General features: G+C 39.2%; 3 protein-coding genes across 3 annotated transcripts; 2 read left to right on the top strand and 1 right to left on the bottom strand.

Annotated features, from left to right (window-relative positions):
• Nucleotides 1-49: 49 nt before the first annotated feature.
• LOC145492313 (uncharacterized) lies at nucleotides 50-1,472 on the top strand. Its single transcript, XM_081471739.1, has one exon. It carries the CDS (start codon nucleotides 130-132, stop codon nucleotides 1,054-1,056), a length of 927 nt encoding a protein of 308 aa, XP_081327865.1. The 5' UTR covers nucleotides 50-129; the 3' UTR covers nucleotides 1,057-1,472.
• Nucleotides 1,385-10,725, bottom strand: LOC145492304 (GPI-anchor transamidase-like). Its single transcript, XM_081471730.1, has 12 exons — nucleotides 10,591-10,725; nucleotides 10,415-10,506; nucleotides 9,100-9,158; nucleotides 7,322-7,398; nucleotides 6,643-6,676; nucleotides 6,098-6,175; nucleotides 5,405-5,501; nucleotides 5,167-5,284; nucleotides 4,533-4,643; nucleotides 4,230-4,396; nucleotides 3,064-3,163; nucleotides 1,385-2,418 (listed from the first exon to the last, which is right to left on the bottom strand). Exons 1-12 carry the CDS (start codon nucleotides 10,714-10,716, stop codon nucleotides 2,332-2,334), a joined length of 1,146 nt encoding a protein of 381 aa, XP_081327856.1. The 5' UTR covers nucleotides 10,717-10,725; the 3' UTR covers nucleotides 1,385-2,331.
• A 303-nt stretch (nucleotides 10,726-11,028) lies between these two features.
• Nucleotides 11,029-25,535, top strand: LOC145477563 (adenylate kinase isoenzyme 5-like). Its single transcript, XM_081455551.1, has 19 exons — nucleotides 11,029-11,168; nucleotides 12,168-12,537; nucleotides 13,297-13,460; nucleotides 14,101-14,214; nucleotides 15,202-15,393; nucleotides 15,653-15,824; nucleotides 15,974-16,137; nucleotides 16,783-16,896; nucleotides 17,634-17,825; nucleotides 18,446-18,539; nucleotides 19,147-19,407; nucleotides 19,976-20,139; nucleotides 20,698-20,811; nucleotides 21,196-21,387; nucleotides 22,126-22,240; nucleotides 22,392-22,555; nucleotides 22,892-23,008; nucleotides 23,205-23,396; nucleotides 23,990-25,535. Exons 1-19 carry the CDS (start codon nucleotides 11,109-11,111, stop codon nucleotides 24,068-24,070), a joined length of 3,036 nt encoding a protein of 1,011 aa, XP_081311677.1. The 5' UTR covers nucleotides 11,029-11,108; the 3' UTR covers nucleotides 24,071-25,535.
• Nucleotides 25,536-25,777: the final 242 nt, after the last annotated feature.

Here is a 25,777-nt window from a genome sequence, read left to right as displayed (position 1 = left end):
AAAGTTTGCTATTTTTATCTCGTTGATGTAATTTCTGGACTTGTACAGGTATAAAATCCTCCTTAGTTTAATTTTTCTCCCAATTTCCTTTAGTAGACATATTTTGCTGAATATTTCTGTTTGTTTGTCATGGCAGAGCCAGTTCCCGCAGCCAAAGCCGAACAGGACTTGTTTAACCAACATGGCGAGGAGGTGCATGTGGTGTTGCCATTTCTTAATTATAATCGTCCAAAGCGTGAAGATAACGAAATTATTGATGTAGTGTCCCTCGAGGACGAGTTTGATTCATCTGATGAAGAGAATGGCTTGCCATCCTACTGCCCGGACGAATTAGATTTCTACGATCAAAAGCATGGACAGATTTTAAGGCGAAATGGAGGAAAGAAGCAATCAGCTGGACTGAGGACTAAAGGAAAAAGTCCACGAAATTTGAAGGTAGCGCTTCCCTCGTCAAAAACAATTTGCAAGCGCGTTTATGACAGTGAGGCCGGTACAAGTTGTAAAGAACAGCGGATTAAGAACTCGAGGATAGAGAATTCAAGAATGAAGAGAGAAAATAACACAAAAGCAAAGAAAGTGAAGGGAACTGGTGTGTCTGACAGTGAGAAAAAGCCTCTTTCAAGCTGCCTGAGGAACTCTGCAAAGAAAACAACCCCAGAAAGTAACGAAACTGTGAGCCCACCCTCCTTTTACAACAATTCTGACTTTGTTCTCGGTTCAGGGAACAGTGCTTTTAAATTTGATGATCAGTCATTCATCAATCTGCTAATTGAGCTTCAAGACCGTGAGATTACTCCAGAGGATTATGACCTACTTGTCCAGTTGGATTGTTCTGTTAAGTCTAAGACATTATCCAAGGCCAAGATTGACAGTCTTCAGTCGGATAATGTAACAATTGCAACATATGATATCTGTAGTATTTGCATAGAGGACTATATCTCTGGAGAAGTGAGGAGATTTCTCGCCTGTGGTCATCATTTTCATGATCATTGCATAAGAACATGGTTAAGCACCACATCAAACAGATGCCCTATTGATGGAAAAGAAGTTAGATAGCACTCATTCTGTAACTTTGCTTGTTTCTTCTTTAGCTGAACTATGGGACTGAATTGTAAGAATAAAAACCCGTCTGTACTTCAGTTACTCTAGGGCTATTTATAAAATATTCCATTTTCTGCAGTCGTTCACATCAAAGAGAGTTACCCCAAAATTATAACTCTTAGCGAGTTAAGAAAAGTCTTGTTGTTCTGATCGTAAGGAAGAAAATCAGGAAACCTTTCATGACAACAAAGCGTAACTTCAAGTCACATTTATGCTGCCATTTACTTGACCATGGTGGTGTCCAACCAGAAAGTCCTTACTACTTTGGTTACGGCTCATATACAAACTTTATTTGCTTTTATTTTATTTTCCGTTACCTTATTAAATACCTAAATGCTCTATATAGTGTAAATAAAGAATTGAATTGAATTGAATTGAATTGGTAGTATTTTGAAGATTTAATCAAAATAGTGTTCATCTGTTTAGACTGGTAAAAAAACGCCTGTATCAAGATACCTTTACTATCAAATGTCGCTTCCATTGTCAGTTAATTTATTTTCTAATACCTTGGAAAGTGTTATGTATTGGAAACCAGTTCATCAGCCTGCAGGCCAAGGAAATAAGCCCATAAATGAGCCATATGGATTAGGCATCATGTGTCTGTTATAACTTCCAGTTTTACAGTATCTCACAACCAACTGCCACTCTGCACAAAATAATAGTCAGGGTAGATCTGGAAAGAAGACTTCTTTAAGTCTCGAAAGATTCCATTCAACTATGTTTAACAATGTTCAGTTCCACAAAATATCCATACTCCCCCCACAGAAGGGATTGGAATTTCCTGGGAGGTGGGGGGTTCTGTAAGACCAAAAAATTTAAAGAAATGTATGAAGCTCAATTGGAATTTCCAGAGGGGTGGGGGGACTTAGGAAAAATTCCCTTCTGTGGGGAAGGTATGGACATTTTCTGGAACTACACAATGATGTTATCAATTGATGATGCTCTCCACTGCAAACAATACAATATTGCCCGCAATTCCCCTAAGAAGCCTGTAAAAAGACTGAATGTGAGACTGGATGTTGTACATTTATAGTCCAACAATGTTTTTTTTTTCCTTCTAGCTTTCCTCATAAATGTTACAGCAGTCCTCTCCTCTTACTTCATGCCAAGAGCACTTTTAACTTAAAAGGTCTAGAGCTCCATTCTCTTTAGGTAGGGCATGTTGAACTTGAATCTTCTTCAGGAATGAGCCTCTAGCCATGGAGTGGTTTATTTGTCCAGGTCATTTAGTCATCTCAATGAGGCCAAGCCAACCATAACCATGAACACAGTCACAGACAGCAGGAATTCAGTTGAAAACTGCCATTCCTTATCATCCTGATGTAAAAATAAAAAGGCATTATTTAATTGCACATTTGTTTCTTAAGTTGTTTATGAATAGGAAGCACACAAAAATCAAAATCTCATTAACGTGATTCGTCAATTCAGTACAACAGAACAACATCCTTTAAATTGAGAAGTCATGTACCCCTTCCCAGTCTTCTGAATCACTACATGAATGGGTTTGTTTGGAGGCTACAAAAGCTGGTTCCAAGACAATAAGACTTCTAAAGGCTGACATCATGCTACTCTTCAGCACTATCTACTATTATTTTACAGTTGTGCCATCAATATGTAAACAAAAGCTAACTAATGAAAAATTTATTATAAGGTAGCATTTTGAACTACTGTTAATAATCAAATTAGTGAAACAAAACCACATGACTGTGCGACTCCACTACAAAGTAAAAAATAATGCTCAAAATGTTGAGTTAAAACAGGCACACTTAGACAGTCAAGCTTAATTTGTGCAAAGTATTTATCTAATTTTACAATGCATGTATAACTACCGGCATGTTAAAATGGTTAGTTCAAAACACTAATTAACATTCAACCATTATGGCCAAGATGGGTTTATAATGTTATAGATTCCCTTTGCAAAGTATTGTTAAAACAGAAGTAATTATTATGAAAACTGTCTACCTTCTTTGTTGCTTTTGGAAACTGTTCATGCAAAGTGCGTTTGTCTGACATTTGATGACTTGCACTTGACTGCACTGGTGATGTTGGACAGTGCTCTTGTCTGGAATAACACAAAATGATTGACGTCTTTATCTTTTTTTCATAAATAACAGTATCTCACAAGCCTTTGTGCTGGAATTCAGTAATCCAACACTGTTTGCTTAGGAGAGTGGCTCCCTCATGGGAGATTGAAAATGTAGTGTGTGTGTGGCTAGGACTATGACTGTGTCTACTTTTGGGAGTTTATGGGTATCTGGTACCTGAGGATCAAATGCAACACCATGACTGTACTGTGAAATGGCTAGAGAAACCCAGCAAGAATAATAATTATTATTGTATCAGTGGATATGCCATAACTGACTGTTATCTACACCATTCAAACCCCTAGAAGTTGTTTGAAACAATTATTAATTGAATCACAATTGACTGCCACTGGCTGATGATGTTGTTCAGTATAATTATAATTAGTATCACCCAACTAGTGGACTAATGCAAATCCTGCATTTTGATTGGCTACACTACTAGGGGACTGTTAGTAATAGTCATCAAGTAGCGAAATTGGTGCCATCGAGCATGACGCTTTCTTTCGTTTTATTCCCAAGTAAATGTTTCTTCAACTTGCATTTGCTAACTTTATTATTACCTTTTCTGTCCGACTAGTTGGGTAGTACTAAAACAATCAGACCCTTCGCCCTCAAAGGCCATGGGTCAATAGCCCATTCAGCTTCGCCTCATGGGCTATTGAACCGTAGCCCTTGCAGGCTACGGGTCTAATTGTTAATTAGCATTTACATTACTTCATTTGCTTTGGATATAGAAGGGGAGCAGGGATGGTGCAGTGGTGAGAGCGCTCGCCTCCCACCAATGTGTCCCAGGTTCAATTTACGGACCCAGCGTCATATGTGGGTTGAGTTTGTTGTTGGTTCTCTTCTCTGCTCTGAGAGGTTTTTCTCTGGGTACTCCGGTTTCCCCTCTCCTCAAAAACCAACAATTCTCAAATTCCAATTCGATCCTTGAATGCACGGACATTTCTGAATGAGTTCTGTGAGCTCCTTGGTGCTCCATGGGTAAACAAATTACATTTATATTTATTTACATTTTACATTTTTTATAAACTGTATAAATACCTGCACGGAGTGTCCTCCAGAAGATCAATAGCTGAGGTGTTTGATATCTCAATACTGTGAACACTGCCAAAGAAATCTGTGACCAGAACTTTAGCAGGGTCCCTTCTAAATAAGTCGGACCTCATTCCAGGTGTGGATATCACCAAAGCTGGTTTGGTATATTTAAACTAGAAGAACATACAAAAGTCAAGCAAGGCACACATTAAGTAAAATATGTCACTCAACATAAGGAAAAAAGAACAGAATAATGTTAAGAATAAATATCTCAATTGATCACTTCAACTTAAAACTATCAGTACTCACTAACTCTCCTACAGTGGCTTTGCTGTTGGGAGTGACACCTTCCAAAAATTGAAGCACGTAATAGGTATATCTGTCAATCACATGCACTCCAATGGCTGGGTCTTCATGATGCTAAGAAATTATGTTGACAATGATGAAGTTATTAATTAATTAATGTATATGCATTTATGGTAGTAAAAGTCTGTACCATAAATTTCAACATTGATATCTTCAGTGATGCAATCGTCATTCACTGTACCCAAACTCTATGCCAACTCTTTTACCTCCCACCAAACATTTAACTACATATAGCCCAGGGTTCAATTCTCTATGGCATCATATTACATGGGTTCAATTTTTTTTTAGTTCCCTCCCTTGTATTTCTTGCAGGTCCTCTGGTTTCCATCTTGGCTACAAAAAACAAAATTTCCAAATCCCAAACGTCTGATCAGGATAGACGACTATCAACTACACCTGATCTGGCCTTCCCCTCTAAATAAAGTAATACTTTACTGAGTCCTGCACAATAGCCAAGGGGACTGGTCATTCTCTTTTATTTGAGATGCTGCCCAGTCCCCCTTAGCCCTCATGCAGGACACAGCATTTTTATTATTTTCTTATTTCTTAAATTAAAACAGTAATAAGGTATACTCACAGAAAGGGAGTCCTCTCCCACTAAACTGCTACCAACAGCAAGAATGTTTGGCGAGTACAGTTTTTGAGTCATGGAATATGCTTGGCAAGTATCCACAATTAAGAAAACCTCATTATACCTGAAAAGGATAGTAAATACTGATTGGTACATGCAAGGAGATGTGCTAGCAAAAACAAAATTAATAGCCTATGAAAATCCATTTTTCCTTTAATTTGCAGAAATTTAATCCAGTTGTTACCGTCTTTTCTGCCACATTTGTTCAAAGGCATCTGCCAGCTCAACACTTGTTATCTCCTCAGCGTCTTGAAACTTGAGAAAGCCATCACCACCATGTCCTGGAAACAAAACATCACTTATAGCATCAGAAATTGCAGGTTACAAAGTACACAACAAGGATTATACTGATGACAACATAGATCTGTGAAAAATGTACAGTAAATCATCTGGTCGGCCTACCACCAGTTGGGATTCTTTTTACCAATAGTTTATGTGCTATTCAAAATATTCGTTTATTTATTTACAGTGTTCCCAAACAGTACAATAGTGCTAAATACATTTGACACTTAAATAAAATTATGTATGTGCATCATGTGATTACCCAGTTTGTTTTAAAAGACCACATTCAAATCAAAGTCTTAGTCTAGGATGGCTATGAAATGCACCAACTATACAAAACACTTGTAAACAAAGAGTTTTAATGAAAAGCCATATTCTGTTATTGACATATATGTGTCTGATTTATTTATAATATTGCAGTTTTAATAGTGTACAATAGCAGCCACTTGCCAGGAAATAACTTTGTTGAAGCTATATATTAAAAAAAAGTCCAACGAATTCAGAAAGTGATCTGTAAGACTTTTAAAAGAAGCCATGATTCAATTGAGAATTTAAGAGTTCATTTACCACAAAAGATGTTTACCTGGCCACTAACCTGTCATATAGACCAGAATATTGCTTCTCTCATCTGAAAGCAACCTCTTGGACCTTGGCACACTGGGTGGCAAGCGACCTGTTGAGGCAGAACAATAAAAACACAATGAAACACCATTACTTACAATGCCATTTTGGTCTCTGAAAGTCTATACGTCAATAGACTGTATTAGTATAAATCTAGTCTAGTGTTCTATCATGAATGCGTTCGCTGATTGGCTACACTACTCACTATCTATGTAGATAGCGAGTAATGTAGCAGTGTGCGCTTGAAATGAACTGGTGGCCACTTATTTGCGTTTCTGAAGTGTCTGTGAAGACGATATTATGAAAAAGTTTGGAATGAATAGTAGATTTATACTAAAACAATTAGATTATTTGTTCTCAATTTCTATTTGCACCCTCATCAACTATCATGTGATGGAAATCTCGAGCTCATAATCTAATTGTTTATTAGAAGCCTTTGTGCAGTCAGAAAGGCTAGTAGCTCATTCTGTGTACTGTAGGAAAAAATGACTTGATTTGATAATGTTTCAGTGGCTTTACCTGTCAAGATTCTAATAAAATTCTCCACTGTTACCTGCAAATTAACAACATTAATCAGCACACAAGTCCATCAATTTAACACGTAGTAACCCATATTGTGCAGGGTACCATGAAGAAAGTTATAATAGATTAATGAATCATATGAATTAATTATGGATCAAAACGTTTTTGTTTTTTCACAAAGTATTGTTGTGTGGACTTTTTATTTAGCAACAAAGTGTTTTTTGTTCTAATTTTAAAATTATATTAGGAAAAAAAAAGGTTGCATATGGTAAGCATAGTAAAGATAGAGTCAAGAAAGATGTAAATCATATATTTTGTTGACATGCTTGACAAGTTCCCCAGTTATAATTTAAGTATCAACTAAAAAGAGTTTCAAAAGTATGCTATAGGGACAAACAAGTCAGTTTGATTCTGGCACAAATCAAGAGCCTAAATTTAAGTGGCATGCCTGTGAACTAGTTACGTGTAGTTAAGTGCATTGACCAATATAAACAACAACATTTGAACATTTTTTTTTGAACATAAGGGTTATGGCATATTGGCATATTATCATTTACTAGGTTCTGCTAGGTTTTGCTTCTCAAAGTGGTGGCTTTAAGGCCTTTAAAACAAAAGACAACTGAAATATGATATGATAATAAGACAATCAAAAGACATTGCCCTTTGGACAGTGTACCTCATATCCTCTGTAATCCACTTCAATATCATCACCATAAACATTGATGTGCTGGTTTGCATTATTGAACACTGTTCCTATGGATAGACAGGGCTACACTTCAGTTAGGTCTTGAGAGTTAATGCTGTGTATTACTTAAATTGTGAAACATCAGTATTTATTGCATACATTCACATGTACTCAGTTAAGTTTATTTACTTAAAGTGCCTATGAAGTAAAAAATAATTGCTGCTGATTTGAAAGGCTTTTCAAAGTAAAGAAGGATGGCGTTTTCCTTTTTGGAATATCTTTTTTCGTTTTAGAGATATTCACGTTTTTGTATTATAAGTGATGACGTCATAGGTGGTTCCACTAAAACAGTTCAACACTCAATCAAGAATATCTCTAGAAATATTAAAGCAGTGTTCTTTAAACTTGGCACCTGAAATGTAAATCACAAAAGAATCAAAATGACACACATTGTGCCGTCACCATGACAACAGTTATGCCGCTGGTCCTGTTTTAATTAAAACTAACATTACCAGATTTTATCTTAAACAAGGATCATCCACTCCCAACAATCTAATGGGGAGAGTTAAGACAATATGGGAATCACGTGTGTTCCGAGCAAGACCCTCTGTCCCTTTTCGAAGGGTTGCAAATTGGCATATTTGGTTTTTCACAGAAAGAGATTGGAGCCAAAAGTGTTGCCATGGCAACAACACAGAAGGTGTCATCTGTTTCTTTTGTGATGCACATTTGTGGTGCCAAGTTTGAAGAACACTGCTCCAATATTTCTAGAGATATTCTTGATTCAGTGTTTTACTGTTCAAGTGGAACCACCTATGACGTCATCACTTTCCTCATTTGCATAATACAAAAACGTAAATATCTCTAGAACGAAAAAAGATATTCCAAAAAGGGAAACGCCATTCTTCTTTACTTTGAAAACCTGTCAAATAAGCAGCAATTATTTTTTACTTCATAGGCACTTTAAGTTTATTCTGCTAGTGATTCCTGAAAAAATAAGCATTTAGTACTATCCCTTTGTAACCAGGTCTCTATCCATTGGTATAAATTTAAATTTATTAATTGGTAATCAGAGATTAAAAGAGCACAACAAAGTTCAATGTGCAGTTGAATCCAGAAAATATCCACACCTACACTTGGTAAGGTTATTGGAAAATCCATATGGGTGGAGAGTCTCAAATGCCAGACTTTTAAAGGAAGATATGAAATTAAACTGGAATTTCCAGAGGGGTAGGCATGGGGTGTTCAAACAAAAAGAACTTCCATAGAATGGTAAGGATACTATTTTGCTAGAACAACACATTACAGATGAAGGGCATGGGAGGTAGGATGACAGACAGGAGTCTGAGGCTTTCATTAGAAACATTTCTTGTTCCACAGAGTTACACGTATTTTGCAAAGCTTCAGCTTTGCCTCGGGTAACATTGAGGGTCAAGGGGAAACAAGCCTCACTGTGCTTTGTTAAACCTCACAACTCAAAAATAGAACAAACTGTGAAAAAACTGTTTGCTTGGTGGCCAACAAATTTACCACTGTTTCAAGGTACATGACCTGATCAGGTACAAGTCAAAAGCTTAGACAATTTGTTGTTTCCATGGGGGTCAGTGAAGAAGAAAATGAAAATGGTGTGTAAAACTATGCAGATCTATTACAACTATATATAGTGTCATAAGTGATTCTAATAAGATGTATCTCCAATACTTTCTTACAAATGCCCAAGTTGGGATTTGATAGTGTATTTGTAGTAATGTAAACAACCAAAAACCTACCTGGTCTTGGATTCCGAGCATTACAAGCCATGTCATCAGCCAGCATAACAATAATGTGACTGTCAGAAGGTAGTAACAAGAAAAGAATACAGTTACAGAGGAGTTACTTTTGAGGTTCTTTTGGGCTTGCACAGGGTGTTCCTCCAGGACTATGGTCTAGAAGCAACTGGGTGCCACAGGCAACTAAGCTTTGCCTTTGGGTGAGTGGAAAAATGTACTTTTGTTATAAAAGCTAAGTACTGGGCACTCAGGATTTCATGGTTGGGAACCTTTGGGCTCCTTGTAATTTTTCTTAGACTACAGCCTTGGCCTCTGACAGTTCTAGCACCCCTTATTCTTGTTTCAAAACCAAAGTACACAATTTTCCATTCCTTTTTCAAACCCTTTTGTACATGTGACATCTAGGTCTTATATACCCAAATTTCTGTCCTGCTCTCCAAAAATATCTACCTATCATTTTCCAGAGGAGCGGATTTTGATTATCTTTCCAGTTACTCCCCTTTTTGCATTTTTCTCTTTTTAACTGTACAGATTCTGTCTACTAGCTTCTGTAAGCTCCTAAAATTTTAAACCAGAAAAGCCAAGTAATTCCCCAATAATTTGAATTTGAACAAAATGGCCATTTCTGTGGTTTAATTACCTAAAAAGTAATTTTAATCACCCTCACTATCTTTTTCTAACATTTCTCCTTCAGTTTCTCATTCCCTTCCTTTTGGTTTTCTTTATAATAGGTCCTTTGCAGCTGGGCCATCACACAACCCACTTTTCATAAAATTATGTTCTATAACTTAAAGAATGCCAGAAATGTTCAGAAATGGAAAAAGCACGCTGAAAATATCAAAATGGCCAAGTTTGAGGCCCTGGCATTAAACAATGAGGTTTTACGACGGTTTGAATTTTAAAAAAATTAAGAAGATTTGTATGGAAAAAATTGTTGGAGAGCTAGACTTTGCTAGATCCAGTAACATTTGCCATAGAATATCCTCTAATTTTCCGAAAATTCAAACTGTTGTATAAACTTACTGTCAGGGGTCTCATACTTAGTCATTTTGCTATTTTTGATGTGCTCTTTCCATTTCTGGCATTCTTCAAGTTATAGCCCATATTATAACATAAAAAAGTTTTTAGCAAAACATTTTGTCACGTGACCCCAGCAACAAAGGGCCTACAATAGACCCTTTGTAGCTGGGGTCACGTGCCAATTTGGCACGTGACCCCATATTCTTACTAGCACAGTGCCAATTTGGCACTCTGCTAGTAAGAATATGGTAAACTTATTTTAAGGTACATTGTGGGTAACTACAAAATTTCGTACCTGTCAGGGATTCCCAGTCTCTTGACACTTCTATAGATGGAAAGAACGTTAGCTACATGCCGATAGTTGAACCAAAACCGGGAGGTGCACACCTGAAAATAAATTAAAGTAACTTTTAAGTCATGTAAGCACCTTTTCATCTCATCCTACAAAGTAGTCTTCTGATGCATTCTCACCAGCACAGCCCAGTTATTGGTGTGATCACTCTTGAGGAAATTATCGAAAGATTTGCCTTCTTTTGCGGGAACCAACTGAGAAAATAAAGTTACAACCAGAGGCAAGAGCAGCAATCTTGCCGCCATCTTGGCTTAGAGAACTCTGCACGGCATTCTGGGTACGACGACGACGACGCAAGCCGAAGTCTAAGCCGAAGTTCTTAAAATGGTTCGTTACATATTTCCAATGTGCTTCCCTAAGTAACTTCTATTATGTTAGCTATTTTGTATCACCAAAAAGAGTCGCAGTCACCCAACTATCCGAATCCAAGTTGCAGATGGAAATTTTCCCTATAAAATTTCGTCTGCGAGCACTATGGCGAAGTTTTCCGATTAATGACGACTAGTAATTAACATGTTGTCATGACAACGATGGAATCCCTGTCCGTGGAATCATTAGAACCTTCGATCGAAAGTGTGGTTGTATTGGGTTGCATTTGTCTTACCGTACATGTAAACATCAGGATAAAAGAAGGATCATGACGGCGGAAGAAAGTAAAGAGTACATGGCGAAGACAGAGGTTCATCAGCTTTTTGAGGTACGTGGACACAAGTGAAAAGGCGGGAACGCGCGCGTGAATATTTTTTAGCTTTTCTACACCGTCGAGAATCGTAGGAACTATATATGCGACGAGCAAGGGTTTGTTATCATTTCGCTTTGTAGAAATTTATTTTACAAACATTGCTGTTCATTCTGTTTAACATTTCCCTTCTTTGCCTTGTTTCTTACCTACGTTTCTGAAATTATAAGGTGTACAAATCACGCAGTCTGCCACTCATTCGTTCAAGATGTCCAAAAGAGTTTTTATTTACGAAGACCATTGAGAGTTTATCTGTAGATGATCAATTTCGTAGTTTTGTAGAGTGAAAATACGATCGTGTTACCAGTAAGCTTATAGTTAAAAGTATATCATGGAAAAATCGGAGATAAAGTCCTTCCATAACGTAATTTACAATATTGATACAGCAGCGTATTGAATTGATCGTAACTTTCCCGGGGCGAAATTATTATAACCGGACATGTTGCAGACTAATTGAGCGACAGATCTTTGTTTCTCTCGTTTTATAGATAAAATTTTACTGTTGTAATTAGTCATATAATTTCTTCGAGTGATTCTTTTTGTAGTGCCGCTTGTGAAATGTATGTATGTTTTAAAAAGTAAAAAGTGTGTTTAAAGGATAAGTAGAATTTTATATGGCAGGTGCAGTGACTGATTGACACTACATTAAATCTATTGTTTTGACACGATACGCTTAAAATTTTTTCAACAAATGCACAAACAAAAAAAGCTAACATACAAACAAACAAACAAATCAAAGTGGATTTAACATGTGAACAGTGTACTTTTTAATCTCAAAATTGATAAAAAAAAATACATAAATACTGTATGCAGCTGCAAACAAATCACAGACATACAGCGGAGAGAGTAGCTTTTAAAATTTTTTTCAATATTTTTATGATCAAAATTTTGTCAAGTTGAGTGTACATGTAGGGAAAGCACGCTAATGACATTGAACTGAATAAATTATAATTTCAGGGGATGCTGACTGGCCTACTGTATCACAAGCCAGAGGATCATTTGGCTTTTCTGGAAAACTGTATCTGTCTTGCAAAAACAGAAAAGGGTATTAAATGGAACTCATTCCTTGATCTCAGCAAGAAGCCTCTACCACCCATCCCAAAAACAGATGGACCAATCAAGTCAGAGGCTGGGGATGAAATCCGCACTTTTACTACCGAGCCAGAAATGAAGCAGAAACCCCCTCTTCCTCCAATCAGTAGTTCTGGTGCACGTCCATCCATTGATGACGATGACAAGGAGTTGACAGAAAGAAATATTTTGACATCTGAGTCAGAAGAGGAGGTTGAGGTTGAATTTTCTGGACAGAGGATTGTGTATGTCCTTGGTAAGTGATCAAATCACTTGAAAGCACATTCTAGTCTTAGCTGCGAGATTAAAATTTAAGTACAGTGGGACCCCGCCTTACGACCACCCTGTTAATACGACCACCTCGTTATTACGGCCATGTTATTCTGGCCCCCAAAAAGCTCAGTCAGTCATTTTCTTATGTTAATGCAACCAATTTTCCATGGCCCGAAGGTGGTTGTATTAACGGGGTTCCACTGTATAACTCTAGACATTTAGGGAATATTCCCCAACCCCCTTGACTTATATGCCAACCTGACCTTACCAGTACTATAAAAGCCCTGATTGGCAAATGAAACCTTGTCATGCTGGTTCTACATGTAACTTATGATAAGAGTATGCTAAGCAGAATTAATTTACACAGTTCTATAGTTTACACCAGCTAGGAAAAGGATTTCTGTATTAATTGTTGCATGTTCAAGGGTAAGTTATCCATACCCCTTCCACAAGAGGGGTTTTGATTGAATGGTGCACTCATCACTGGAAATTTCAGTTTAGCTTTTAAGTCCCAACATTGAATAATTATTGGCTAATGACTTTCCAATAATGTTCTTAGGGTTGGTATAAATATTTCCTGTGACTGGACATGCAATAAGATCATTCACCCGCTCTCAGTGGTCAGACTTGTTAAACAGATAAGGCTTTGTTGGATAGGTTAATATTGGCTGAATGTTTGTACTGGTATTTTAGCAGAATTATGATTATTCCTCCTTGAAAGTTTATCTTTCTGTGACTACAGGGGGACCTGGATCAGGCAAAGGAACACAATGTACTAGAATCGTTGAGGAATTTGGCTACATTCACTTATCAGCTGGAGACCTGTTAAGACAAGAAGTGGCTAAGGGAAATGAGCGAGGGCAAATGATTGAAGATATCATGAAGGAGGGCAAACTTGTGCCTCAGGTAAGAATGAAACACGCTGTGCAGTGAGTTCTTTGTTTAATAGCCATTTCTTAAGTTTGAACTAACTTTAAAAAGCAATGTCTAGTCTAAATAATTATCTGTGCACTTAATTTCTGCTTACTATTACTTACTCAATATCCTCTTTGGGCCCATTGAGGACTCCTTAGGCCAGACTTAATATCTACAAACATTGTATTTTGACTTAAATACATGTATGTGCACATTCTTTCTTCAAGCATTTAATAAAACTCAGTCTTTTCTTTGACCCAATGTGAGAAAGAATTGGGCCTACAGTCAAGGCAAAATTCTTTTGTTTTGGTGTATTGTTCAATATTGAATGACAGTGTGCTCACCGCAACTTGTAACTGCTGTTTCATTCCAATTTACTCCTGACCGGTTATTTGTCAGAAGTTTGTGGCAGTTTTGACAAGTTCCTGTTTTCATTTTTCCTAATATAAAATGAAATAGTGTCTCTTCATTGTTAAAGTATGTAGGAGAAAATAATTATCATATGGTGCACCATTTGTCTAAAGGCTGCAGGAAATTAGCCACTGATTAAGCTAGCTGAAGTACAGTACTGCCCAAAATCAAGTTACCACTGTCTCTGCACTTTATATATTTATGTCTTTACCTTTTTTAGGAAATTACCATTGAGCTGTTAAGAGATGCTATGAGACAACACAAGGATTGTCCAGGATTTCTTATTGATGGCTTTCCCAGAGAAATTCAGCAAGGATTGCAGTTTGAACAAGAGGTCAGTGCATCTATGTTTAATACACTTCTACTGCTAGTCATCTACTTAAGTATGCATGGTTCAAAACTTTTTTTATGGGGTTTATAAGGTATGAGTGAATTCAAGGCTACTCTCTTGTGGAGACTTTTTCTGGTTAAATCTCCACCTTTGGAAACCAGTATAGAGGACACTGAGCCCCAGTCCCATGTGTAACCTTTAGTAAAGAGATAACTGTGTAAAGGGAAACACACAAATTTTGTAGTCTAGCAGGGTTGTCAACAGAAGCTAGTTGCTGGCAAAAATTGCTGTTTACTTCATGATCTCTGCTGGCCACCCTGCTGAGCTCTTTGTCTCATTCTTGAGAAAAGAAGATGGCAAAATCAGTCAACTGCTCCGGCCACAACAAAGCCTTGTACTTTCGGCAAAACTTTGTGTCAACCATGTTCCAGGGGCCTACCTCATCCAAACACTAGATTGTAACCTCCAGCAAAGTGACACCTGCAGCAACATTTGTCAGGTCATGGTCACACATGAAAAAATTGCTTTGTAACATCTAGTTCTAGGACAGCCTGTCTAGAAGCATAGTGAACTGTGGTTTCACCACAAACGTGCATCAGAACAGTGCACTGCTTGTTTTGTCTCTTCCAGTAAGGAAAGACAGCCATGCTTGGATACTAGATTTCTATCCTTAGTAGGGCGACATCCCCCATTGTCCTGGCTACACGGCAGAGGTTTCTATAAGAAAAATGTTTCTATAGATAGTCAAATCATGTGGACAAAATCGTCCTCACAACCGGTCAATTTGCCGGTGCATGGCTCTTAATGAAACACTCGTTAAATAACAAGTGGCCAGACATACATATTATGTGACTTTTAGAAGAGTAGAAATGGATCCGGCTTAGTAGCCTGAATAATTATATCACATGTAAGTGATACCAGATACATAAATAAGGTAGTTTTATTTATTTATTTGTTTATTTATTTATTTATTTATTTTTGTTTCAACAGGTTGTAGAAAGCGATTTCCTGCTTTTCTTTGAGTGCAGTGAAGAGATCATGCAAGAGAGGTTACTGAAGCGCAGTGAGACAAGCGGGCGCCCTGATGACAACGTTGAAACAATCCAAAAACGTTTTGCAACGTTCGTAGAAAAGACATTGCCTGTTGTTGGTCATTACGAGGAACTAAACAAACTTAACAAAGTAAGTGTCTCTTCTGTTTCCACCGGTCATATTATATAGAGGTCAGCTGGTCTTAACGTTCTTTGCGTTCGTCAAGAACGACCTCTAGAAAAAACGGGACAACACTCTACGTGCAGTGTATTAATTTTAACGCAAGGATTACATCGTTTTGTGGTCGATGTAGCTGCACAGCATGTTACGCTAGAGCTAACTGTCTAGGAGACCTGAATTAAAAAAATGAATGTTTTGTGATTAGTTATTCAACGATATCTTACCCCAGATTGATGCAAATCGTACTGTCGACGAGGTCTTCGCTGATGTGCGAACTTTGTTTGGAGCTCTTCCCCCAAAAGAAGTTAAAAAAATCAAGCGAAAGAAAAAGAAAGCCGCGGCCGATGAAGATGAATACGAGTTTGTGGAGTTCTCAGGCCAGAGGATAGTCTTTGTGTTAGGTAAGGAAACTGGACTACTGTACTTTTATACTTAGGGCACAGGTGAAAATCAAGTCATGTTTGGGTGTGTCGTTAACACGTGGTCGCACGTGTTGACTGTCTTATGGTTGTGCGAGCTTCTTTTAAAATTGTTTTTGTTTTGCTTTCAGGTGGCCCAGGTTCTGGTAAAGGAACTCAATGCAATCGTATTGTGGAGAAGTTTGGCTACACTCACCTATCAACTGGTGATTTATTGCGAGCCGAGATTGAGAGTGGCGGTGAAATGGGACAAAAACTTGCTCAAATTATGGAAGAAGGCAATCTCGTTCCTCAGGTAGGTTGTCGTGGTGATGCGGTTGTACCTGACTTCACGCGTAAGTGAGAAAACGGCCCTCAATTCTATCGTTCAGAGTATTCCCTCACAGAAATTTAGCTTGATTGCCAAACAGCCTATTTTTTGTGCGAACGTGCGAAAGCTCTGGAACGAGTATCAAAACGGCGAGTGAGACTGGGGAGAGCCTGAGACGCGAAGCTCAATATACTTTAGGCTCTTCGTCCCGAAATGCGAGAAACGACTGTGTAAAGATTTGATTTGTTTTGATTTCAGTAGAAATGTTTTGGTACTTAACTCTATAGTTCCCATAGCATGTATTTTTCTCTTTTATATCATTACATCATCAGAGAACTGGGCTTTATGTTCTGAAAATTGAGATTCAAAACGCAACACAATTTACACTTATATTATCGTTTACTGCTTCCTTCTTTCTTCTGCGATGAAAATCCCGAAGTTGTGAACCCTTGAGTACCGCGCGCTCAGTAACACGCTGACCACATTACTATCAGTCAATGTATCTATGAGGCACAACAATTAAAACTGGATTAGCGCTTTTAAAACAGGACTAGCCCGGGAAGAGCGCTCACACGCTTTGGTTCGCGCTAACATTGTGTGCTGTCTTTTTTTCTGTTGTTGTTGTTGTAGGAGATTGTTATACAACTTCTGAAGGTTGCCATGCTGCGATTCCCAGATTCGCCTGGGTTCCTTATTGATGGATTTCCTCGTGAAATAGCGCAAGGCGTACGGTTTGAGGAAGAGGTACAGTAAGGCCTCCTTGGCCAACTTGAACAAGTTCTGATACAGGACAGGCTGAACTAAAAAATTTTTTGGTCGGCATAGATGACCACTGCGATGAAATTAAATTGCAAAATCGACGACTTTGTCGAGTTTGAACCTACTTGGTCCACCAGACCTGGATTCGATTTCAATAGAAATTTTGAGAAGGGAATTGAACAGAGATTTGTCGTGAAAACAGCACCTAAACTGCAAAATCAAATTAACTTCATGCAACTTGCACTCAAGAATGTCATCATGTGTAGACGGTCATGATATAAGCAATCCATTCTCCATATGTATCTTTAAAGTGTATACATCTCGTTCTGCGTTGTTAGCAATAAGTGGTTAAGTGACAATTATTTTGAATCACATGATTAAATCCTTCACTGGTGATCCAGCGGCGCATGACGGTCACGTGACTGTTCGCCAACATGATGAAAAACTCGCTTGTCAGTAGAAATTTTATTGAAAATTTGAGGTCTGGGCGCCGTTTGTGCAACGCATGGCGGTCACTTGATAGTTAGCCAACGCTACGAAAACTCGCTTATCGCTAGAAATTGGTTTTTGAATTTGAGTTTAGGGGACGGGGGGGGGGGGGGATGGCATTTTAGCAAGGAAGACAACGTTTATCGAAGTCTTTTACAACAGAGTTATGCTTAGCCACAATCAGTCACTGGTAAGCTGAGAAACTGAGAATCTGGTTGTTGCTTTCTTCACAGATTGCAGAGTGCCACTTTATATTGTTGTTCGAGTGTAGTGAAGAAGTAATGGAAGAAAGACTCATTAAACGAGGCGAGACGAGTGGACGGGTGGACGATAACGCGGAGACCATCAAGAAGAGATTAAAAACATTTGTGGAAAAAACTATGCCAGTGCTAGAGAGTTACGGAGAGAAAAACAAAGTTAAAAGGGTATGTAGAGTGTAACTAAATTTGACTTTTATGTTGCAACGGAGCACCAGTTATCCATTAAAATCTCCTGCAAGTTCAATGAGCAACTGTGAATGTAAGTTGCTCCGCTCTCTTGCATGTCTATGGATTTATGACCCATACCCCCTCTTCCTTTCGCGCTTGTTTCGTTGGAGAATGTAAAATGAAGTGCACTCACTTGAGATAACTGACTAAGGCTATGATTTTTATACGATTCTGTAATCGGATCTTCATGTCACTTTTCCTGCAATAATTGTATGAAAAGTGAATATAAGGAAAGCGCGATGTGCTGAATGAAGTATACATGCACAAGAGGGCAGGTTTTGGCTGCAGTATGCTGAGGGTATATAACGGATTACTTGTTTCAAAAGAGAGGATTGTTAGCCTGGGATGTTGCCTAGTTACTGGCCTTCGCTATTTCAACGCGGTCAGTCCGTTTAGGGTTATGTCGTCTGTGTGAAAAAGCAAGACCTTTCCCTGGCTGTTCGCTTCGGTTACGTCATCGAAATGAATTGTCCTCGAAAGCCATACAGGAACAAGGCAAGACAGGTGTATTTATTCAAGTAAATGAGTACAAATATGTAGTGTTATTTCCGGCATAGGTGGACGCCTCACGCTCCGTGGATGAGGTTTTTGTTGACGTGTGCACCATCTTTGGAGACCTTCCCAAGCTTGAAAAGAAGAGAAGAAAGAAAGGTAAGTGTGACCCTTTTTAGACGGTTGACGAAAAAAAGTCGTTTAGCGTGATTGTTGCTTAGGAGATCCAGTCACCTATATGGTATCCCCCGTTCAGCTTTTATATCTTGACAAAGGTTAGGAGATCTTCATACAATCCGATGGCTGCTTGGATATTTGTACGCTTCTCTTGGTTTAGAATTCTATAGCCTCTTCCAGGCGCTCAGTTAGTTGGGGCGCAGCGCGAAAAAAGGCTAGCGAAAACGTAGGCGAGAAGCGCTTCTCCCCTAATTTTTTGGCTCGCCTTTTTTCCCACTGCGCCCCAACTAACTGAACGCCTCTCTTGCGTTAGAATTGCATTGCCTGATATCTATAATATAGCGTGAGCTTTTTAGTGGACGAATGCACAACAGTTGCAACGCGAATTTTAATTGTTTCTTCTCTTAGCAGAGACACACTTAGTTTTTGAGCAATGACCTTGAATGTGTTTCAAGAACTGGAATTTTCCGTTTTCTTTCCTTTTTTTAATGTTTGATTTATTTCATGGTTTATTAGCGATATGTTTTCCTTCCTGGACTTATCTTACCACTGAAAAATTTTCCCTTTGTTCGAATATCTTGCCTGCCAGGTAAAAAGGCTGAGAGCGGAGAAGACTCGGAATATGACGAACTTGCCGAAGGTGTTGACGACTTGTCCCGCGTGGTGGAAGGAAAACCAATAAAATTAAGACGAAGGAAGAAAAAGAAGAAGGAAGACGAAGACGAAGAGCCGAAAACTCCAATTTACGAAGAGCCGATTGTCGCCGAAGAGTTTGTTCCTCTTCAGGACGACAGTATCGCGAAAACCGATGGGAAAGGACTGTTGAATGTTAGAGTTGTATTCGTCATAGGTGAGCCGGTCTTCGATGTCTTGTTTTTTTCTTTTTAAGTAAGGCGTGTTCTTTTTTTTCTGTTGTTCATGCATGCGCTGTATAAGAACGTCATCTATAGGGGTTGCTGTGTGCATGGTGCAACATACTACTTTTTATGACTGTGTGAAGCATCTAACGAAACCTTGATTCAATTTAACCTGTATACACCCGCCCCCTTCTCTTGAAGGGGTGGATGTACACAGGCTAGATTCAATATAGGGGCGCTAATTTACCTTTGGTAGCTAAGTGAGGGCGCCTACTGGCCATGAAGCTCTTATTTTAATGAGTGACAATATCTACTGTAAGTCAATGAAAGTACGGTAACAAATCATAACACCATTGGCTTTTTGAACGTGTTCACTAAAACGTTCAGGTGAGAAAGCAGACTACATATTCAGTTTATTCTTTCAATTTCGTGAAATGAATACCACTTTCGTAATGGCCGGAGGGGCGCTCACTGAAAGGGGCGCTTAATGGAAAGGAGTGTTTACTGAAAAAACGAGACACACGAGGGAGCGTGTAATTGTTTTGCATGTTTTCTGATCAGGTGGTCCTGGATCTGGCAAGGGAACACAATGTCAGCGTATCGTAGATACGTTTAATTACACACACCTGTCGACTGGAGATTTACTGAGACAAGAAGTTCAGTCTGGTTCTCCAAGAAGCAAGGAGTTGGTGCAAATCATGGAGAAAGGAGAGCTTATTCCTACGGTTAGTAATTTCTATGTGATAAGATATTTATGGAGACGAAGCAATTACAGGGGAAAACGGTGAAGGATTTCCTTTCACATTTTTCTCTTCGCTATTCGCTAAATTTGCATCTTCTATGGAGTTAAATTACTCTTGGAAGTTACTATTTAACTTGGAAAGCAGGTTGTCGTCGTCAGCTGTGTTTGCGACACTGTTTCGATGGCGTTAGAATTGATAACTTCAATAATACACATGATATTCAGTCTTGACGTCATGTACCATGTGTAATTGTGTCACCAACAAGTATACTGCTAGGCTTGACTACCAGCCGCTTTCTCTCTCTTACTTCTCGGTGAGGAACGTATAATGGACTCGAGAGAAGGGCGGGAATCGAGCCTATAGTATTCTGCGAGCTGCCGTGTTCTTTTTTCAGGTTTCCTATGGCGCGAGAGAAATTAAAAGTGTCGAGGATAACGTTGCTCTTGCGCGTAGGGTCTGATGAGTGAGGGGATGGCTGCGTGCAGTCTAGCTGAGAGAGAGGTTTGCTAACACAAAAAAATTTCCCTTGGTACTTTTCAGAGAGTGATTTTAGAATTATTGCGTGTCGCCATGGTGGGCATTCCAAACACTAAAGGATTTATTGTCGATGGCTTTCCCAGAGAAATGGAGCAGGGAAAAGAATTTGAAAATGAAGTGAGTCTCGTACTTTTTGTTACGTCAGAAATGTTTGTAGAACTAAGCAGTCTAGACTGAGTTACTGAGTACAAGCTAAAGAATGCCCTTAGGCTTTCATGATAATTTTGTAACGAGATTGTTTCACCAAACACTCAGCCATCTACTGCCATAGTGAGTTTGGGAAGTCGGCGTTGTGAGCGTTGACCCTTGTCACAGCAAAGTGGTGGATTGTGGGTTGTATTCTGTTGAAGGACTAAGCTAACTTCCCCAACTGACTATGGCGCATAATTCACCTTTAATCGGCTTCAAGTTTATAAATGGCTAAGCTTTTCACTAGCCCGTGCACCGACGTAGCAAAAACAATTTCTTAGAAACTACTACTTTCTTTGTTTCCCCAAACAGATCGCATGCTGTGAGTTTATGCTGTACTTTGAATGTTCTCCCGATACAATGAAACGACGGCTCCTTGCACGAGGGGAAACGAGTGAACGTGTCGATGACAACGAAGAAACGATCGCCAAACGATTAGAAACGTTCGAAAACCAGACGAAGCCTGTCATTGAATACTACGAGTCACAGAATAAAGTGAAAAAGGTATCTTAATCTTATATATGTTATCTGCCGGCCGGGAGCCGGTGCGTATTGGGAAAACTGTACCCTTTTTCCCCAATACGGACCGACCATTGCCGGCAAATAACGTATTCATTTTTTTCTTTACGATATTGCTTTGAAAGCAGCTTTTTGTGTTCAGATTAATTAAAGCCGTTCAGTTGAAATCTGGCGTGCGCGAGCGGCCTCGAGCCGTACTCAAGACCTCAGGTACAGTTTTTCCCAATACGGACCTCCTGGCCAGCAAATAACATATAAACTATATATTTGCGAATTGATTAAGTCTCTTACGTACAGTAATGCAAGCAGTGTAAGCAATCATACTAATTTTCCTGTCGCCAGAGGTGCATCAGAGATCATCTGCCCATATATCCAAATTAAAACAAATGTAACCTACGGCGGACTTGCGTCGAATCTATCTGAAATAATCCAACCAGGCGAAATGTCTCACTCGCCAACTTTGAATTAAGGAATTGTTAAAGGAAATCATTCTCTCTCAGCCATGGCTAAAACTGGGTCGAGTTATCCCATGAATGTTCTAAAGTAAGAGAAAAGGCGAGCTGTGAGTTACTAGAAATAGCCCATTCTGTGTATCCAGTAGATCAGTGGTCACTCACACCTCACTTCCTCCTACGCTCTGAACTGCTGGTGGAAAACCCTGTTATTCCACTTTGTTGTTGTGATTGGTTACGTTGATGATGTTTTTACTTGATTTTTCAACAGATTTTGGCCGAGGGGTCTCCCGATGAAGTTTTCGCTCAAGTTAGTAACATCTTTGAACATCTTCCTAATCGGAAATCAACGTCACTTCATGACTATGATGTCACATTTATTACAGGTATTAATTACATTACATCGCAGCCCTTTAATTATTATAATTGATATCTGCTTGTAACTTATCTTAAAGCATTTCTGAGGGGTACAAAACATTTGTTGTTGTCATTGCTGTTGACTTAAGATTGAACATAAGAATGCTGTTTATGGTGTAGGTCCACCCGGTGTAGGGAAGGCAGACTTGGGTCGAACGCTAGCAGAGGCGACTGGTAGAACTCATTTGTCGGTTGGTCACATGTTAAGAGAGGAGGCGAAAAAGGACACAGAGGAGGCTCAGATGATCAACCAATCCATTCAGATGGGAGTGTTAGTAGCTACGGTGAGCATGCGTGCTTCTTGACATATATACCACAACTGTTGCCAAAAACGAAAAACTTGCTTATCGATAAGAATCGTGGAAACGGATGTTAGAGATTGTATATGGCTAAGTTGCTCGCCGTGCGGGAAGATTAAAAAGAGATGCTCCAACGAAGCAGCCTTTAATGCATTCTTCTGCAGTTTCTTTTGTTTTAAGCTATAACAAAAAGTAGCTTAAAACATAAAAAACACAGGGATTGAGATATTTTAATAAGTGTAACAGCTCTGCCACCCCTGAATTTTAGAGTATCGTGTGCGATCTTTTAAGATATGTAACAAATTTCTTGACTTTATTTAGGACCTTGTTCTGGGATTGCTGACAAGAATGCTGGAGAAAGAAGAAAAGAATCTGAATGGATACTGTATAGATGGCTACCCGCGAACAGAGGAGCAGCTTGATCAGTTTAAACAAAAGGTAACTCACAAGTGTTACTTTATTTGGTCATTAGTTTGCCGTTGATAGACCGTATAACTCTTGACACGTTTGCCCCATGTGGCTGGTTTCTCGTGATGTTTTAGATTTTTCATGGATATTGCCTCAATCATAATTTTTTTTTGGCTACGACCCTGAGTACGTGCAAACTATGTTTTGATTTTCGACTTTGTTACAGGTGTCTGATTACAACAGAATCATCGTGATAGAGAGTAACGACGAGGAAATTGACCGAGTGTTGAAAGAAAGGTCAGAAACGTCGGAGAGAGAAGACGATACTGAAGAACTATCAAAAACTAAAGTAGATGTTTACAACGCAAACACACGATCCATGATTGACAGTCTGGCAGACTCGAACAAAATTGTAAAGGTATGTACATGATTGAGATCGGGGCGGGAGCTTAGATGTGTTTAAAGCTACTAAAAAGTTAATGGACCCGGCCTGCTGGACCCGGCGTATTTCAAGAGGCTCCACATATTTTTGTTTACACGTCGTGGCCCGAGAAAAGCCTTTGAACCCAGAACGTCCTAATTACTAGACTAGCGCTCTTAACTCCGTCGACTAACCCTAAGCAACCTACTAAGGCTTAACGAAATACTTTCATTGCCCCTTTGTGGGACACAGTGATATGGTGTGGTATCTATACATGAATGTTGAGCGCTCCATGGCCGAGAAAGCGCATGTCATGGTGATAAAGGTAAAATGTTCGTTATGTTACCAGCGCGGGGCATAGGAAAAAAATCTGAATTCCTGACGGGATTCGAACCTATGACTTCCAGACACTGCTCAGACGCTTTATTGCCATTGTTTTTGTACCTGACTCAAGGACAACTACAAGCAGTTAGGAAAATAGAGAGCGACCTGGGTCCGAGAATTCAGGTCTCTGATATTTTTATCGAAACTAAAATCATTTTGCGAGATTAAGTATAGTTTCTCATGGGGTTCTTTTTCTCTTTTCTTAGGTTTCTGCGGCCATACCAAGAGAGGAGGTTGTGGAGGACATAAGATTGAAACTAATGGCAGTAACGGAGTTTTCCTCTTAAATCATTTCGTAGTAGCAAGTTGTGGTCATTATCATGCGATATTCACAAAAACCATACAGACAACGACGTTTATAGCAGAGTTATTCCATATCCACCTTCAGCATGATTGCCTGAACTGTAAAATAAACGTACTCCACGCCTGAATCGTGCATACCATACTATTTATCAACGCAACTTTTCAAAACAGTGCGACTCTTGTGGAACGAAGTTCGGCAAACAACAAAATATGGGACTGTCGGGCATTTTGACAGCTCGTTATTCTGGAGTCTTACCCATGGGCTTGAAAGCTTAATTTAGAAATGTTACTAAGTGAAGACTGACTTGCCGACTCATGCTGATGTCATACCATTCATTATAATCATCATTGAAATTCAATGTTGTATATACATTTTTCGTGTCAACGTTTGGAAGGTCAGGCGAGGACCGTTCCATGCAATTCAGGGTATAACATAGAAATGGTTCAACGGTAGAAATATAATTCGTAGTCCCCGGCTTTAGCTGGATCAGAAGCTTGCAATGGAAGCAATTGCGGAAAATTTTGACCTGAAGCTGTATCTAATTGCACCCTGCTACCCCATGGGTTCTACTGCAAACTCTTGTATGGCCAGGCCAGAAAACGATGTCTTTTTTCAATTGCATGTATTTAAATCAAATGTACATAGGGTTTCAGCCAGAAGAGTACTGAAAAAAGTGCTGCGACTGAAAATATGGTGTGTTAAAATTTCAACGTAAACTCGTGTGATACACTGAAGATAAAAGATGAGAGTGGTCATGAGTGACATTTTTGGTGGTTTTGTTTGTTTATTTAATTGGTTACTTATTTACGCGCCAGAGTCTCTCATCTTCCCGCCCCTTTCTCACTCCAGGGGCAGGGAAGATAAGAGACCTTGGGAACGAAGTTGCGATTCTCCCTCCGGAGTGTTGATCGTCCTTCTGGAGGGTGGATCCTCCCTCCTGAGCTATTGATGCTTCCCCTCAGGAATGTTGATTTTCCCTTCGGAGTGTTGATTTCTCCTCCAGAGTGTCCATCCTCCCTCCGTAGCGTTGATCCTCCCTGGGGAGTGTCAATCCTCCCTGCAGAGTGTCAATCTTCCTTCCGTAGCGTTGATCCTCCCTGCGGAGTGTCCATCCTCCCTCCGTAGTGTTGATCCTCTCTGCGGAGTGTCAATCTTCCCTAGGTAGCGTTGATCCTCCCTGCGATTCTCCTTTCGAGAGGTCATTACTCAGTTCGTGTAGCTTCAGCCTGTTTCCATATTTGGGCCAGAACCAGTTTAAAACAAAAATACAAAAGTTCTTTATTTGAAAACGTAATGATAGGAACCGGAAGTTACTTTCGGAACTTACGGTGTGGCCGTTTTTTTCGTAATTGACATCAGGAGGCTCCTTTCCCCTTGTGAAAACAAATGATGCCGCAGTTCCTTTCTCCTCGAGCTCGTCCCCCATGTTTTCCTTTCTCCACCCCGTTTGGGTTAAAGAGTACTACTGCGCGCCGATGCCCAGACCTTCGGAAAAGTTTACAAAACTCTTGCAGCCAGCTAAGGCTTTTAAAACAATTAGCCACACTTGATAGACTTAAGCATACCGTAAAATTCCGTTTCCAAGGCTCATACAATATGTGAACAAAAAACTATTCCCGGATATAAGCTCTCGCTTAGTTTTTCTTGTTTAGTAAATATAATTCAGCTCACAGAAGCAGTAAAATGTAGA

Source organism: Orbicella franksi, chromosome 1, assembly GCF_964199315.1.
Source record: "Orbicella franksi chromosome 1, jaOrbFran1.1, whole genome shotgun sequence".
In the NCBI taxonomy this organism is placed as follows: Eukaryota; Metazoa; Cnidaria; class Anthozoa; order Scleractinia; family Merulinidae; genus Orbicella; species Orbicella franksi.
The sequence above is the reverse complement of the archived record's forward strand: the minus strand, read 5'-3'. Positions and strand labels throughout refer to the sequence as shown.